The sequence below is a fragment of the Echeneis naucrates genome, chromosome 1 (assembly GCF_900963305.1).
Source record: "Echeneis naucrates chromosome 1, fEcheNa1.1, whole genome shotgun sequence".
In the NCBI taxonomy this organism is placed as follows: Eukaryota; Metazoa; Chordata; class Actinopteri; order Carangiformes; family Echeneidae; genus Echeneis; species Echeneis naucrates.
Genome location: NC_042511.1, coordinates 7,375,878 through 7,393,740, shown reverse-complemented (window position 1 = coordinate 7,393,740; position 17,863 = coordinate 7,375,878). Strand labels below are relative to the sequence as shown.

Sequence of the window (17,863 nt, the reverse complement as noted above, 5' to 3'; positions counted from 1 at the left end):
TGTATTATCATATATTTTATAAATTATACAATATATTCTACCATATATATTTATAAATGACAATATGTGGTGTATTGGGACAATCTGATTTCATACATATATGTATGTATAGTGTAATAATTTGAATATAATACATTTATGTGCAATGATCATGGGAGACACAGGTCGTGCTGTCACATCCTACACTCTCAGACCCTACCAGCAAATGAAGGATGAAGATGTTATGGCCCCTGTCTGCCCTTCATCAGTATTTGTGAGCTTGTCAATCACAATTCATATGTGGTTAAACTAACCTTGAAAAAAATCTTTCACTGCATCCACCCATGAATTTCTTTCTCACTGTTGGTATTTCAAAACTCCACTGTGATTCGTGTTGGGTTTCATTATTTCATACGCAGTTTCCTTATTCATGTTTGAAATAGGACATGTTACTTTTCCAAGGGTTTAAATAATTCAGCAGTCACGAGCTAGCACATTTGACATGTGCTGTAAGTGGCAAAAACATCACAAACGCTGACTGTTGTCTTTGTGAAACTCAAAAACATGTCCAAAATAGCTTCACTTGTTTACTGGAGGAATACATGACACCATGCTGGAGCTGTAGTAAAACATGAAGCACTCTCAGCAAGAGGCTGTTTGATTCTTTGCTATCGGGAACACACACACACAGGCTTGATTTCGTGGTAAGAATGAAACCCAGGGTTGCTGTGATTTCTGGATAAATGGCCTCTGGTGTCACTTTACTCCTCTGAATATATGAATACACACAAATATACGTACATGCATGCTCACAAACACACGACAAAGACATGCAACGGCTCTCTGTACCGCTCCAAAGGTTGACAAATCATTCTAAAATATGTGACATAAGTCTGAATGCAGGCCATTTCTGCCTTCACACAAACGCACACATCTCCACACACCCACACATACACAAAAGGAAGATGAATTACCAAGTGGATAGGATCTGACGTAACCCATCGTGGAAGTAGGTCACATGGGGGGAGACAGGTCATCAGGGAAATAACACTGCAGTTGCACTACCTTCCTCTCTGTCTGTTACCCTCTCTCAGTATCATTGTCTTTCCATCTCCCCAGTCTGTTGCCTGATAAAAAGAAAATGCAATTACAATTCTAAAATGAATCATTTCATGCCAGCTGGTAAACACCGAACCCGTTCTTGGTTAGATCCTCTCATGGCTTATGTGTGTGGCTGTACAAGTCAATACCAGTTAAGAAGGATGAGATGAAAGCAGAGCGTCCGGAATTCGCTCCTGAAGCGAGACAACCTTATTTCAAATCAAGCTGACATTTGTAACATTAAAACTAAACTAGCCAAATAAAAAAATACATAAAAATTTGCTTTATCTGAAATTATTGAGACTGGGAAACATCTTCCTCTTAAGAGAGAGCTTCTCCACTTGTTGTTGACAATCACCAGGTCACTCCATCTGACCATGATATGGCAATAGTCCCAGTATTTGTATAGTTCTTGTTGTGTCCAGCAACAGAAGAAAAAAAAATCTATCATTAATCAATAAGTATAGAAAGTGCTGGCAGGCTGACTTTTCAAGTTCAGACAGAGGTGTTGGCAAGGTGTTGGTATAGCTGCTAACTAGCTCATGACACAGTACTGTCCCCCAGATATTGTGTCTACACAATGGAACTGAAACTAGATCATAGTTGATATGAACAAAATGAGGACATGTTAACACATTGACATTGCATCACAGTAAATAACAAGATGTCTGAACTGAACATTTTCTGCTAAGAAGTAAAAATTTGTCATGAAAATTGTCCTTACATCAGCATATGTATGAAGCAACAGGGCAGCAGGTGCAGCAGCTGTTATCAGTGGCGAAGAGCTGATAAACTGATTACATACCTGCCCACCAAAGCAAAGGTTAGCATTTGGCTCAGCAGCATGGTGGCATTTCTAGCTGCTGAATGGAGAGAAAAGGGAGAGAAAAGACAGCAAAAGAGGGATGGTTTGTAGCAAGACGTATCTCCAGATATATTCTTGTCGTGCTCAGACTAAACAGATGAAAAGTTGTGTTATTACTTAATAACTATGGACAAGTTGGCTGATTTTAGCCAACCTCTCTTTTGTAGTGCCTTTTTGTCACAACCCTTTATCAAAGCCAGGGAAGACATCATGGTCTGGTTTGATATGGACATATTAATAGTGACTTCAGACACATGTTTAAAAGCCGTGAGCTAATTTTTATTGAACCTTCCCAGGATGGGAATTTTGGTCTCTGCCGTGACAGTTATGCACTTTGTATTTCAGCGATTCACCACAACCTCCATTTGACAACGCCGCTGGAGATAATAAATGATAAATAAAAGGTCTTGCTCTCAGTGAAATCCAGATTTCAGTGCCTACATGGAGGATTATATTATCAAGTTAAAAGCTGCAAAGTTAACAAAGGCAAGAGAATGACTAAAGTTCAGTCATTCACACGACTCTGTTTTTGTATCTTAATAACAAACCGTGATTTAACCCTTTACCTGTCTCTCTTCTTTGCATTTTTATTTTCAGGTGAAAGCCACGCCAGAGGCACAAACTCAATTTAACTCAAACTTCAACCATACAGCCTCATTATCCTGCCACTTTAATGCATTTTTAATTTTGCATAATTTAGTTACATGAGGCCGTGCATAAAGTCACAACCTACAACAAAACGATTTCCTTCGAGTTTTACTAACACACAAAAGCACGAACACTAGTGTGACTGCCCATACACTTGCTGTAATTAAGCCATCTGGATATCAAACTAGCTAGCTTAGCCTCAGGGTAGAATGACAGCAGTTGTCTGGTCTGTGTGTGTGTGCATGTGTCATTCAGGTACATGCATTCATGTCTGTATGATGTGGCATGAGGCCAAACTACTGGCTGTAACAGTGAGATTCTGCGTTTCTTTCACTGCCGCACTAATCCAGTTGTCTAAAGAGAAGAGAGAGAGAGAGAGAGGGCAAGGGAGAGCGATCTACAACTGGCTGTTCTCCAATTCTAAATGGCAAACAGGATGGGGATATCTATTAGACGGTGAGAGTACAGGAAACACACCCAGCAGTCCCCCACACACAGACAGCATGCATGCATGCACATGCAAAGATTCTTGCTAAAACGCCCATGAGCATCTCACACAGGCACATAAAAGAGCACTCATTCACACACAAACGCACACACACACACACACACAAAGTGGTTGCATAAAAATCAAGGGGGACAAAAACCTGTAGATGCATAAACCGGGATGCAATTACAATGACAAAATGACTCTGCTTCAGTGCAGTCGCTCTCTCTCTGTAAATATATCTCCTCTGCAGGAGCTTGTTGGTGGTGTAACTGTACCTGGGAGTCTCATTGGTGTGTGTCACTTTGTTGTTAAAGATAGGTCCCACAGTGCCATCTGCTGGACAAATTCTTGTCCAGTGGCTTCCTGGTCACAACATCAATAATGGAATGCCATAATTCATTCAGTGCTGATTTGATGTTTCAGATATCATTTACACGTACTGTACTTTGACATATTTCACTTCACCAACAACTTCACGTGTTGCATATGTGCATTCTACATACCTGCTAGTGTGAACCTGAAGGTGATTTCATAGCTTTCATCGAGTATTTAAGAACCTGATTGTATAATTTTCCTATGAGGCTTTGAAATGATATGAAAGCCTTCGTGTTGGCAAAATGAGACAGCAGATCACACTCTAACACTACTTACTAAGAACAATATGGTTACCAATCTGGGGTTTGGGACCCCTGAGGCTTAGCAGAGGTCCTCAGGGATACCTGAAATTTTAGAGGGGGATTACAATTGAATGATGAAAAGCAAGGATATTTTACTAAAGTTTGTTTAGTCTGCTATCTTTCTTTCTCTCATTTTTCCTCCTTTTATTCTCTGTGAAGTATGATGTGTTTCCAATTTTCAGCTTTTATTACATCCATTTGGGAACGCCATATTTCATGCACACAACCTTCAAGACCTGTGAAGAGGGTCACAGGAACATGTTGATATGGCTTCAGGGGTCACAAACCAAAGAGATGGAAACCAAAAAAGTCACAGTTTGCAGAATGAAAAAATATAGGGACATTTAAACATCAATGCATCATTTAGGTCCACAATAAGAAATTTCCTTCTCTCCTGAGTTCACTGTCAGCATATATCTAGACAGCCCTGTGCCCTTTATTATAGGCAGAACAGTTTTTGTTTCTTTCACTTTAACAGAAAATACTTGGGAGTCACGGAAATCACTGAACTATCATTATCCTCATTTTCAACACAAAGACCTCCAGCCTTGTTCTCTTTCTCCATATCTTAGCATTAAAAAGAAGCACTTGCTGTTGCAGTCTAGCTAGCAGCCACACAGACACACACTGAAATGTAGAAAAGAAGCATTTATGTTGCACTTCCCTTCAAGCTGGATGTAAGGCAAAGCCTGCCACTCAGCAGGCATGATGGATAAGTGAACCACCAGACTAACGCACATTTGTCTGAGATGTCTTTAACAACAAGATATACAAAGCAATATAAATGACAGAATTATCACAAAGACCTTTTTCTGATACACACAACACCCGAGTTCTGTTTATATTACATGCTGGCCAATATCCTGTTTCCCCGACAGTAGTGGGGTGTGTGTGTGTGTGTGTGTGTGTGTGCCCGTGCACACACTGGGGGCGTGTTTGACTTCAGGTCGGAGCTGTCTTCTGTCAGTAGACTCAGTAATCAAGCATAACACCGGCCATCACCTTCTTAATTTCCTGTCATAACAACAATCAACAAGCACAGGTAAAGGATGGTGTTTGCTAAGATATGTTCGGTTTGTGTTGGGCAGAACGAATAAGAAGGATTAAAAGACGTGACAGTATTGATAAAAGAAAAACACGGCGAAATGTGATTAACATTTCAATTCTGTGGAAACACTGCCCTATAATGTCAACCTTAGATCAGGATACACAGGCTTGTGTGTGTGTGTGTGTCTGAGTGTGTGTACTGTCTCAAATCGACAGATGGTCGAGCAGAAATAGCCAACACATGAGAGTGAGACATGGGGGTTCTGTGGTGTTGGTGGTGGGGAAGTTGTGTTTGAAATGGAAGATTTCAGAATGAAAGTTTATAAAAGTCAAGTTAGACTGACAAACAATTTAATGGTGGATTTAATAACAAAATAATTTCATATTTCAACATTGTATCAGTGCCCGTGTTGTTTCTGTGTAAAATGAATAATGTGAGTGATACTAAATGAGAAAAGCTCCCTGGGTCTTTCACCCAGGGAGCTTCTCCCCTATTACACACACCATTGCCACATCCAAAATAAATTTCTCCATGGATCATTCATTATGGATTATCAGTCTGAATTTGAAATGACATGTTTGTTGAATTACGTCTCATAGATGCTGCGCTACAAAACAGATATTTCTCAACTAATATATTATTAAAGCTGAAAGTGATAATTCAGCACTTAATTTGCTCTCTTGTTGAAAGTGAGTTATGGAGGCTGAAACCACTCTCCTGTTTATATGCTAAATATAATCCTTGAGCTCACGAGCAGCTAGCTTAGCTTCAGCGTTCAGGTGCAACAAAACGGCTAGCTTGGCAGAGCTAAGGCTATTACACATTCACATTCAGCAGCATCATGCAGACCTGCTGCTGGTTAATATTAAACCTTATAGATCATATAGATCATACAGATGATATGTATGCATAAAGAGTTTATTGACTGTGACTGGTCCGCGACAGTCCATTTTTAGCTAGTTTGGTTCACAGGAGGCAAAGCTAATTTGGCATTTAGCATTCCTTCACTCACACACAATCAGTGGTTGTTGTTTATTGAGGCTTGGCCTCCTTAATGATGAAGACAAATGAGCTCATTATCAAGTGTTTGTGTGCGAGAGTAAGTGTGTGTTGTGTGTTTCCACGTGTTGCCTTCATGCATCTGAGTCTTCTGTAGGTGTGTGTTCTCATGAGGGCCTGTGGCCTTGTTTTGAAGGAAAGTGCCATCTCACGAGGTTAATTGCTTCATTTAGCCTTTCATTGTTGAATCTTACCTCTTTCAAATGCAATGCTAAATTTTCTATCCTCTGCAGAGTGTGTGTAGTTGTAGTGTGTTGCTGCTCACAAGTGTATCAGCCAATCATCGGCGATGATGAACATGAGAGTGAGTGAAAGTAAAGGAGTGGCTCATTTCCCACTTTAATTGTACGGTGGCTCCATGTGATAAAATCCTTCCTGTGAATTCACATCATACACAAGTATTATCAGATGTAAAATGCTAAACATATTCGCCATGAGACTGAGCTTGAGTCCCTGCTCTCAAAGTGAATTAACATTTAAAAGCCTTTTAATGCAAAGAGATCATTCATAGCTAATGGTGTGTTTAGTGGCAAAATCATACATGTGAATTGTGGAATAACGAGGCTCAGGGAGGGTTTGCCTTGAGAGCTCACAGCACATTGAGGGCAGTCAGATGGTGCTGCAGTTCTGATTTTGAACATTAGGGGATGGTAAAAGACAATGGGGCAAATGGGAGCTCCAAATGTGGAAAACAGAAAAACTAAGTGAAACAGACAATTTGAATAAGGCATGAAATTACTAACGCTGTTCAGGCTTTACCCTGTTATGAATCCTTCCACTTTATTGATCATCCACTGGTCACAATGTTACCATACAAAACCAAATTCCAACATGGAACTGCATTGGAATGTGATTATTTTTAATACACACACACATTCAATAACAAAATTAAATACAGTTTTTTTATTTTATAAAATAAACGGAGCAGAGGAAAAGAGACACGTTGAGTGATATTAAGACATGCAGTGACAAATATAAAAAATAGACATTTGTTTTCTTTTTCTGTACAAACATACATAGACACATATAAATATATAGAAGTAGAAAAAAGTGTATTTTTAAAATACAAAGGTCAAATTGTACAGTTACATTCCATAATAACAAAACAGGAGACATAGCACAATATTCAAGTGAGGTTGCCATTTTCCACAGACACTGTACAATATTGTACACTGTAAAAGCAGAAATTAGATCACACAACTGTTGGTTTCTCCCTGTGGAGTCTGTTCACGCTGCTGTAAACATTACAAATGAAGGAAGGGTACAGTTTTTGTTTGAAATCACTTATTCAAGCAACTTTCAGAGAGAGACTGTAATGACAACTGAGTAGTCGGTTCTCAGAGCGCTCGCTTTCATGCCTTCCCTGTCACCTCCATCACAACTTCAGTGCCATATTTATTTTTCTCTGTGAGTCTCTCAGCACTGAGCTGCAAAGAGGATATTTGGTAAATTAAACAAGACAAGCATTACAGTGAACAAGAAACAGTCATCATATAGTTTATACATGTTGGCACAAAGAACACGCGTTCGCCAGAATGTGAATTGTAGCTCCCACCACACGCTGAAACCATACGACGCCTTCTTGTTCCTCTCTAGTTCTGTCTGACGTCCTGCAGCAGCTTGTTGATCTCGTGCACCAGCTCGCTAGCGTCCATGCCCGCCTCGTGCCGGCTCTCGCTGCGCTTGCCACCTTGGTGACCCTGATGGAAGACGCCATCAAAGTCATCTTCCTCGTAGTTCTCTGGGATTTCTTCCATGGCTGGCAGCCATTTCAGGTGCGGCGGCTGTCCGTTAGTGGAGGTGGAAGTAGAAGAAGAAGAAGAGGAAGAAGAAGAGGAAGAAACGTGGTTAGGCCCCACAGATCCACTTCCAGGGTTTAGATAGTGGGTATTGGCTGCCCATGCAGCCACACCTGGAGGATAGGCGGGGCCTTTCCCACCAGGCAGCAAGCCTCTACGGTTGTCCTGAGGCACTGCGTTGTTACTGTGGTTGCCGGCAGTGTTGCCACCACGCACGCTTCCTCTGTCAGTGGTTGATGAGGACGAAGGGGGGCTTGTTTCAGTGCACTCTGTATATGAGTCCATATTAGGGGGCAGCAGCCGCTGGAACACGGAGTTCATCTCTGTGAGGAGGGAGCCAGCCCCTCCTCCAGCTGCACACGCATCACTTCCTCCTCCAGCGACGACTCCCCCAGCGCCAGCGTCTTCGCCCCCAGACTCCTTGCCAAAAGTGGAGAAGCTCTTGCGACGCTCTGAGTCAACTGACGACTGGTCATCGTCGAGCTGTGGCTGCTGGGTGGACTCCTCCCCGGGGATGTACATGTTGTTACGATAGTCAGAGGAGGAAGCGGGCGATGAGAGGGGGGGCATCCAGCACTGGTCAGAGTGTCCCAGGACGCGACATTCATCTGTGCACAGTCTCATAGCTAAAGTAATAATAAAAAAGGAAAAAATGGAAAAGACAAAGAAGAAAGATATAGTTGGGAACAGATCCAACTACAGAAAACATTTTTCCAGATATTTACTGCAAAAAAAAAAAATAAAACAGAAAACAATGCAACTGATATAACTGTTACATTTCTGTTGTATCTCAAATGTAACTGTTACTGTTACATTTGAGATACAATGTTCAGCAAGAGGTCGCGGCTCTTTCTGATTTTTTATTTATTTTTGCATGAAAACAAGACCAGGATTGCTAAAGCTGAAAAACCATGCCTTATGCTGTTAGAATTCTCCATGTACAATACCTATTGAATATTTTATAATGCAGTGCTTCAGCCGTTCATTAAAATCAAAGACAGCTCAGCTTGGTAGTTGTGAGCTTCCCTTTTCTCTTTTCTTCCCTCCATCCTCCTGATCTCTACGTACTCCTGCTTGGAGGAGCAGATTGGTTGGTATTTACAGCCTACGGCATGAATATCCAGCCAGTGCCAGGTATGAAAACAAGTAAAAGAACTAGACGGATAAATAAATTAATAAAAAAGCGCCAGATCCCGCTCGAACGGCATTACAGGCAGATGTTAGAGTAATACTTGGCTGCTCTGTTGAGCATGTAGCCAGCCAACTGTGTGGCAGGGATTTGCTTGTTTAGTTCTTTTATCATATCTAGCATGAATAGCCACATTTGCCCATCTAAATAGAAAAATCTAAACAAATTAAATCTATTGGAGAGAAACAGGGATAATCCTCCCTCTTGGCCCATTATCTCTTTCCCCTTCCCTTTTTTTTTCATATTACCATAAAAGATAGTGGAAGGGAAGGGGTAGGAGGAGGGCGACAACACCTCCAAGTCTTTCTTAAAGGGAGGAAAAAGAGATAAAGAAAGACCATCCATGTCCAGCCCCCCCCTTTATCTGTCTCAATAAAGATAGAGAATACATTAAGAAGTGCAGAAAAGAGAGAGGGAGTGATGCTGAGGAGCTCTTGGGCATGTAGGATAGAGTGAGGGAAGGACAATCAGTGTGAGAGAGAGGGAGAGAGAATGAGAGAGAAAATAACATAATTCTAAAAGCAATTACTATGAATTCTCCTCAGTTCAGACATGAAAGTGCAGCACTGTCACTCACTGGGAAAAAAAAGGAGAGAGAAAAGAAAAAGAAGGGAAGAATAAAAACAGCACCCTGAGACGCATACCGATGAGTGACAGGCAACTCATCTCCGCTCCGGGGAGGATTTTACAGACACGACTCTATCTGAGGGGCAGATAACACGCACACACACACACACACACACAGAGTGACACAAACAGCCAGACACACTGTAACCTCTCTCAGTGTGATAACGAGCGTGGAAATGAGGGCCGTATGGAAGAATGGGGCCGGGTACAATGGGGATTGTGTTGGCATCAGGCTGAATGGAGTGGCTGTATAGCCAGGTGTACAGACAAATAATGGGCTTACGCCTGCCTCCGTCCACACTGCTGAAATTTGTCAGGCAGAAGGTACATTAGAGGGCTCGGCTGTGGTCTGGGGGGAGCGTTTGGGTCTGTTCTCTCTCATGGAAAATTTAGTCTGTGGAATAAAAAAAAATCTCAATCTTCTCATTTTGAGCAAATCAGAAGTGAGAATATTTTGAGTCTTTCAGTTTTGGTGGCTGAAAGTGTAATCACAACCTTTGAGAAATAAGAAGCAGAGGTGTGATTTTGCTGTGAAGGTGAGATAATAGTTGAGTGCGAGGTTTGAGTCAGGAAGGTGCCAGGACTGTGACTGATTGGGGCCACTCTGCCAAGTCATTGTGAGAGAAGCGCAAAACAACCCCCCCAACTCAAGAAGAAGAAGTTTGTGCTGTTGCTGTGCGAACAGGTAGGTTTGTCGAACCCACCTGGGTGGAGTCGGTGGTGCATTTCGAGGTGGATCAGGTCAGAAAAGCCATCCCCCAGTAGCAGCCTGTCCACGGGGGATTCCCTCCCCATGTCACAGTCACTGTCCCCCGCCTCGCTGTCCCCACGGCCACTGTCCTTCAGGCTGAACTTGTCCATGTCTTGTAATGCATACCTGAGAGGAAGTGTTATCAAAAGGTTACCAACACGTCCAGCATTAAACGCAATTACAGAACTGCGCGCATGCTGACAGAATCGATTGCTTTTTAGAGAGGAGACTAACAAGGAATAAATCCATCAACATAAAACTTCAGGCTGCTTCTGGAATCTGTCAAAATCTTGTGGGCCATAAATCCTACATGCAGGTAGATCCCATCAATAAATCTATCACAACAGCCGCTCTGGGCAACAATAAATCTACCATCTGTAGATCACAGGGGGGGATTATGATGAAAGTTGTGATGGATGCACACTTCAAAAACTGAGCCCAATCATTTTAAAAAGAGAAAGCAGACTATCAAGAAAATTGTTGTGACATTCAGACAAATGAGTTGCATACTTTTGAACTGAATGATATTGGTAATGATAACAACTGGAATATGAAAAAAAAAACAACAAAAAAAAAACACCAAAACAACCTAAAACACGTACACACCATCAAACCATGATCTACATGTAACTGAGCAGCTGACAGGCAAAGCTACACAACAGGTTGTTGGAAAATGTCATACACAATGAAACACAAGTGGTTTAAAAAGTAAACAAAAGATAATCTTTTTAGGGGAAGGAGGCGGGGGGGGGGGGGGGGGGGGGGGGGTTAATTACCTGTAGCTGCGGGAGTATTTGTTGCCACGGAAACTGGGTCTGGGCTGGTACTGGCCCTGATGGAGCATGGACAGAAGCTGTGAGACTTGCTACATCCAAAAATAACAAAACAAACAAAAATAAAATGAAAAGAAACAGAAAAGGGAGGGATGAATAACAGATGGGAAATTAAGGGGAGAGGGGAGGTAAAAAAAAAGAAAAAAAAAAGGGAGAGACAGACAACACAGAAGACAAAATAATGGATGAGTAAACACAAAATGTCTGATGGAGAGGCTGCTGAAAATGGATGAGACAAAATGGATGACGTTATAACAACAACAACAACAAAAAGGTGGGTGGGGGGGTGAGTCTAGATGAATATGGAGACGTGTGACTGAGGGTGAGTTGTGGTTATGATGGAGATGACGGTGACAGAGTGTAAACAAGGTAAAGACAAAGACACATCTATAATCATCAACAGTTTTAATGAGTCAGTTTGAACTTCGGGGCAATGCTGATTAAGTCACTGTCACACATGGAGATGAGTTAATTTGCTCAAACAGAGACAGCTGTGTGAGGGCGAGAGGGTGTGTGTGTGTGTGTGTGTGTAGATATGTCTGTGTGTGTGTGTTTGTGTGTGTGTAGATATGTCTGTGTGTGTGTGTGTGTGTGTGTGTGTGTGTGTGTGTGTGTGTGTGTGTGTAGATATGTCTGTGTGTGAGAGAGAGAGAGAATCATTGAAAGAAAATTTGCAAAGGGTCTGAGGGGCTACATTTGGAATTTGCCTGTGTGTGTGTGTGTGTGTGTGTGTGTGTAAGTGTGTATTTTGTGCTCACCTCCACTGGTGGAGTTGCGTGTGCCAGTTCCAAGGCGAAGCTTTCTGGAATGTGATTGGATGAGATGGTCACCAGGCTGTTCAGAGATTGTCGGCTGTGATGGTTCTGTCTGCTCCCCATCTGGGCTCGATCCAAGGGGGGCGTGGCAGAAGGTGAGCGGTGGTGAGCTCTGATTGGCAGAGTGCCGTTCACCGTGGGAACCAAGGTGATGTCACCCTTGTGGATCTGGCGCGAAGGCTTCTTGGGGTGGTGCTGGTGGGTTGACTCGGCCACCCGGCAGTTGTAGGAGTGCCGGGTGTCCTTCTTCTCACGGTTGCAGTGAGCGGCGAACACAACCATGATGATGAGCAGCAAGGCACAGATGGCCGCCAGGGAGATGATGATAATCCGGGAGACGTCGAGAGACGACTCCCCCTGGTCCATCACCTGGACGTGGTTCTCCATGTTCTCATAGAGGGTGATTTTCAGAAGGGCCTTGGCGCTGAGGCTCTCACTTCCATGATCCCGGACCACGATGGTCAGCTCGGCGGTCTCTTGGGGGAAGTTCTCCAGGCTGGCATTGGCACGGATTTCACACGTTCTTGGGTCAATGAGGAAGAAGCCCTCCTCGTTGCCGCTGACAATGGAGCAGATGAGCTCAGCGTTGACCCCCGTGTCACGATCCGTTGCCCTGACCCCTGTCACTACCTGCCCAGCCTCTGCGAACTTCGATGCGGGAACATCTGCCGTGAAGTTCCACAGCTGGGGCACCACAATGACTGGGGGGTTGTCATTCTCATCCAAGATGTTGAGAACGACGGTAGCGTTACTCAGCAGAGGTGGTTTGCCTGCGTCTTTGGCTTGCACAACAAAGGAGATGCGACTCACATCTTCGCGATCAAATGCGCGCAACGCATAGATGGCGCCATTGGAGGGGTCGATGGTGACGTAGGTGGAGATGGAGCTCCCGTGGACGGAGTTTTCCAAGATGGAGTAGCTCACCTGTCCATTGGCATCCAGGTCAGGGTCAGTGGCCATGATGGAGGTCAGATATGCTCCAGGGGCGTTGTTCTCTGACTTAAAGATCTCATATCGACCCTTCTCAAAACGAGGCGGGTTGTCGTTTTCGTCGGTTACGTGCACGGTGAAGTGTTTGACAGTGGAGAGACTGGGGGTCCCCTTGTCCTCCGCCACCACCGTCAGACTGAACTCTGACCTCTTCTCTCTGTCCAGCGACACGTTGGTCAAAATCATATAATTGTTCTCATAAGTCTTTTGCAGTTTGAAGTAGCCTTGACCGTGAAGTTTGCACTCGACCTCTCCGTTTAACCCCGAGTCCAAGTCCTCCACCCTCACCAAAGCCACGAAGGTGTCCAAAGCGGAAGCCTCGGATATATAAGCCGCATCCCCGTTCCCCTGAGAGGACATGAGGTTGATGCTGATGTCGGGCTTGTTGTCGTTCACGTCCACCACCTTGACCAGGATCTTGCAGTGGGCGGGCATGGAGTTCGGACCCATGTCCTGCGCTTGCACGTCGATGTCATAGGAGCTGATGGTCTCGTAGTCCACGCGCCTGATCAGGGTCAGGTGACCGCTGTCGGGGTTGATTTTGAATGTCTCCATTATTTTGGGGGACACGTGACTGCTGAAGGAGTAGACTATTTTGGCGTTGGTGCCCTCATCCGCGTCGGTGGCGTTCAGGTCGATGAGCAGAGTCCCAACAGGTGCGTTCTCTGGCAGATTTATGACGTAAGAGGACTTGTCAAAAATCGGACTGTTGTCATTTGAGTCGGCGACGCTGATCCTGAGGAGGGTCGAGCCGGTCCTCGGGGGAACGCCCCTGTCGGAGGCGGTGTACTGAAGTTCGTAACTGGAGCGCACCTCCCGGTCCAGCTCCCTGAGTACCACCAACTCGGCGTATTTCGCCCCGTCGGTCCTGGACTGAATGTCGATCTTGAAAAAGCTGCTGGGCTCTAAGGCGTAAGTGTACAGCGAGTTCTCCCCGACGTCCGGGTCCGTGGCGCTGTCCAGCGGAATGCGCGCTCCCACGGCCGCGCTCTCGGAGATCTCGATGGGGATGACGGCTCGGGCGAACTGGGGCGTGTTGTCGTTGATGTCCAGCACTTCCACCTCGACGTGGAAGAGCTGCAGGTGCTCGGTGGGCAGCGTCAGCACGTCGAACTGAATGGAGCAGTTCAGGTTCTTCTCGCAGAGTTTCTCACGGTCGATCTTGGTCCTGATGCTGATCTCCCCGTCCTGCTCGCGCACCGTGAGGAAAGACGAGCTGCCTCTCTGCATCGCTCGGAAGCGGAGAGACACCGAGCTGGGAAGTTTAGCCAGAACGTCCGCGACATCATCCTTCAGCCGGGCGATAACGGTGCCGACCTTCTGCTCCTCATAAATCTGATATTTCAGTGTCTTACCGGTGGCGTGCTGCGCAGCCAGCCCCAAAACAACCACAACTTTCCACATTCTTCTCAGCAAGAGTCCCTTCATTTTACTTGGGTGCGTTTTGGAGAAAAAAAAAAAAAAAAAGATCCGGAGGGGAGGGAAAATGCAGAACAAGCAAATTCCAGTTTTATCTGAGTAAACGCAGTCCGTCCTCAGCCAGCAGCTGCATTGCTTTCTCCACGACGAGGTGGGAAAATGGTAAAAGACGAGCTCAAGTTGCGCTGATTTCCATAAAAGCGTCCAAATGTGCTGCTACCTGTCCTTCCTTGTCACGCAGAAATGCTCTGCGCCGCTGAAATCTGTGCGCCTCTCTCCCTCTCCCAGCGTCTGGTCTGTGCGCTGTGCGCTCTCTCACGCTCCCTCTCTCCGTTTGAGGTGCCTCCGCACACAGACTTGCCCAAAATAACCCGCCTCAAACCAACTAGTTGTACATCAGCCACGGCCCCCCCCCCTCCTCTTTTTTTTTTTTTCTCACATCCCGGGCAAAGCAAAGGCTTCTTAAATCAAAATCTGGCTGGTGGCCACTGAAACTCCACAGAGGAGGAGAGACGGAGGCGAAAGGGGGGGTGGAGGAAAAGGAGAAAGTAGGGGGTTAAAAAAACCCAACCCCGCCCTGTGGGGTTCACTTTCCCTACTTTTCAGAGTAATGACCATACCTCCACAATGGACAAGGGAGAAAATACACCAGAGAAGAAAACATCCATTCAGAGAGCTCAGCCTGACGCTGTAAAAACACGGGAAGGTTTACAACTTTCTCGCTTCGGGTCTGTTCTCTGCAGACAGCGTGGAGACGAAGGAAAATGGTCGAGATTCTCATTAGACAAGACAAAGGTGAAAGTCAGCCCTAAATCAATGGCGACCACACTTTGGATATACAGCATGTAAGACAGAGCCCAGCCCAGCCAGAAGCAGCTGTCACCACTCACATTACTGCCGCTTTGGCATCAGCACATGCATGCCACGAGCTTCTACTGTATTTCTGCCCCCCCCCCTTTCCCCGCACAGGCACTTTGTTGTAGATGTTTTGAGTGCTCTCTCTCTCTCTCTCTCTCTATATATATATATATATATATATATATATGTGTGTGTGTATGCATATAGTTCACATGCGCTTCTGTGGGTGTCTGAGTGAGAATATAAGCCGGGTAAGCTCTGTGGCGAATCGCGCTGAAAGGGAGCCGGACTCTAATGAATGCCTTTAAAGAGCCGGTCACGCCGAAAAACAGCCCTGTCCCAGTGCACAAATCTGCTCAACATCACTTCAAACTCCGAGTCAGGGAGGGAGGGGGGTGATAACGAGCGCGCCGCACCCGAATCGCGCCAGTTTCTAGCACGCTATTTATTTATTTATTTCACTTCCACACCAGAATGAAAGTCTAATTTGTGTAGCCCGAATGCGCATGCACGGCCGAGAGATAGAGAGAGAGAAACAGATGAGAAAGAGGGGAGAAAGCAGAGATATCTAAGGTTTAACGAATGCGCACAACTGGGACGGAGCATTCTGGAGACCATCTGGCTCGGTTTGTTTGGCACCACGACCCGGCGATTAAAGCCGACCAAACAGGACTCCAGCGGAGCTCCGAACTCCACACAACTGTGAGGAAATGAGTTGTCATGGGGGATTGTGGAGTTCCGAGCAGCTTTTCCAGATCCATTCACACACTTTGCGCGCGTCCTGTTGTGTGTGCTTGTGCGCCCGTTTAAGCGTGTGTTTGTGTGCGCCTTAAAGAGAGAGAGAGAGAGAGAGAGAGAGAGAGAGAGAGAAGTCGTCGCTCTGCCAATAGGAAATTCGGTTGTGGCGATAAGAGGTCATTGGAGCCCTCATGAATATTCAAAGACAGATATTACAGCAGAAGTTGAAGATGAGTCGGGACTGGAGGTGACCATCTGGAACACAACTCCCCTTCAAAGGGACTAAACTCATAACTGTCTCCTTGCACTGACGCGACTAATTTCTCAGTCAACACTTGCAGAATTGCACTCGAAGCCCATAATTAACCTTATGAAATAGACAGATACGGAACCTGCAAAACAGATGAATAATTTACCAGCAGCTGCCACCGGCTGCATGAGAATTATGGTAAATAAACATAGTGCTTTCCGCTTGATCCGGGGCTCCTCGGTTTGGGCCGAGCTTTTAACGCAAACCGCCCAACTGTCTACCCCCAAAACAATAGTTTATTAAATATTCCAAACGTGCGTGGACACCAAGCAGAAGCTCGTCTTTTGAGCCCAGAGCCCATAAATTGCCCCCCCCCCCCCCCCCCCCAAAAAAAAAAAAAAAAAAAAAACACCCTTTCTGCTCCCGTCTATTCACAGGGTGAGCCTGTCTGCACACTGTTTGCATTCATCCCTGCACATCTTTCACCAGAGCTGGCTGGTATTTAAACAGGTTTGATACGGGCGCCCGGCATTTCCATTGCTCCAAATGCTCCACAATGTGGTAATGCAATTACTCCCTGCGTCCCAGAGAAGCTAATCACATTTGGAGAACAAAGTGAGCTCCGGAGTTTATGGAAGAAGGGAGCAAAAGAATGAGACAGAGTTGGAGGAGGGTGGGGGTGAGGTGGGCTCTTAAACACTGCGCAGAATAAAACAATTAATGTATAGAGGGGGTGTAATCTAAGTAAAAAGCAGATGGAGGCTTAATACATTTAGGCACGCTACATTACCACAGCAGCCGAGCAAACATGGCCCCACCTTTTTTTTAAGCCTGAGAACAGCAATAATAAAGCTAAAAATATTCATCCGCTGCAGCAGGTGCAAAGATGCCACGTCTCCAGGAATTGTTATTTATTTATTTAATTATTGTTGCTCTTTTTGTTGTTGTTATTTTCTAGTTATCTTCTTACACTTCTAAGCTCCCCAAAGATATTTTATTGATCCGAAGGTGGCCCTGAAGCCAAGACTAGTATCTGCAACAAATGCATGCTATCAACAGACAGACAAACAAACAAACAAACAAACAAAACTGTGTGTTGTGGCCAACAATCGGCCTCACAGCCATAAACCGGTGTGTGAATTAAATGTCTGTCACTATAACATTCATGCCATTCGTTGCAATTCTCTCTCTCTCTCTTCCACAAGTCAGTGGGCGCACAAGGTGCGTGCGGCCGCGGACACGCGCCTGTGGATGTCTGTACGCAGCGGAGTCAAGAGGAATGCCCGCGTGCGTGCGCGTGGGTGTCAGTGCGGGTGGGTGGGTGGGTGGGGGGGGTTTGGTTGTAAAGGCACGCGAGCATCTGTCGCCTCGTCTGTCCGCTCATTGTCACTTATTCAATTAGGGCCTATTTGGTGGATTCCTCTCCAGAGGGGGTGGGGCGAGAGAAAGCTGGGAGTTTGCTTTCAGTGCTGCAGGAGGAAGAAGTTGATACCTCCCCCGACACACACACACACACACACACACACACACACACTACCACCCCCATCAGAGCAGGGATTGTTATTCATCCTAGTCTCTTCTTTGCTCTCCCCCTCTTCTTCTGTGCTTTCATTAGGGGTCCACAGAGCTTTATTACTTTATGACTTGTTGGCCACCATTGTCTGTGTGTGTCTGTGTGTGTGTGTGTGTGTGTGTGTGCATGCATGTGTGAGCAGACAAGAACGAGT

The 17,863-nt window shown here is 45.2% G+C and overlaps 1 protein-coding gene across 3 annotated transcripts; it reads right to left on the bottom strand.

The window, feature by feature from the left end:
• Nucleotides 1–6,621: 6,621 nt before the first annotated feature.
• On the bottom strand, nt 6,622–14,299 carry pcdh18a (protocadherin 18a). 3 transcript variants are annotated; one of them, XM_029503816.1, is made up of 5 exons: nt 11,825–14,282; nt 11,010–11,098; nt 10,187–10,359; nt 7,911–8,292; nt 6,622–7,850 (listed from the first exon to the last, which is right to left on the bottom strand). In XM_029503816.1, the coding sequence occupies exons 1-5, from the start codon at nt 14,273–14,275 to the stop codon at nt 7,460–7,462; spliced, it is 3,486 nt and encodes a 1,161-aa protein (XP_029359676.1). In that variant the 5' UTR covers nt 14,276–14,282; the 3' UTR covers nt 6,622–7,459. The 3 variants fall into 3 exon arrangements, with proteins under 3 accessions (XP_029359676.1, XP_029359661.1, XP_029359668.1); XM_029503801.1 differs by having other exon boundaries at nt 6,622–8,292; nt 11,825–14,299; XM_029503808.1 differs by having other exon boundaries at nt 6,622–8,292; nt 11,010–11,065.
• Between the last annotated feature and the right edge of the window lie 3,564 nt (nt 14,300–17,863).

Coding starts and splice junctions, on each gene's coding strand:
- pcdh18a (XM_029503801.1), bottom strand. CDS start 14,299: ATGAAGGGACTCTTGCTGAGAAGAATGTGGAAAGTTGTGGTTGTTTTG. Junction 10,360..11,009: donor AAATACTCCCGCAGCTACAG/GTAATTAACCCC, acceptor ACTTCCTCTCAG/GTATGCATTACAAGACATGG. Junction 8,293..10,186: donor GCACCACCGACTCCACCCAG/GTGGGTTCGACA, acceptor TTATTACTTTAG/CTATGAGACTGTGCACAGAT.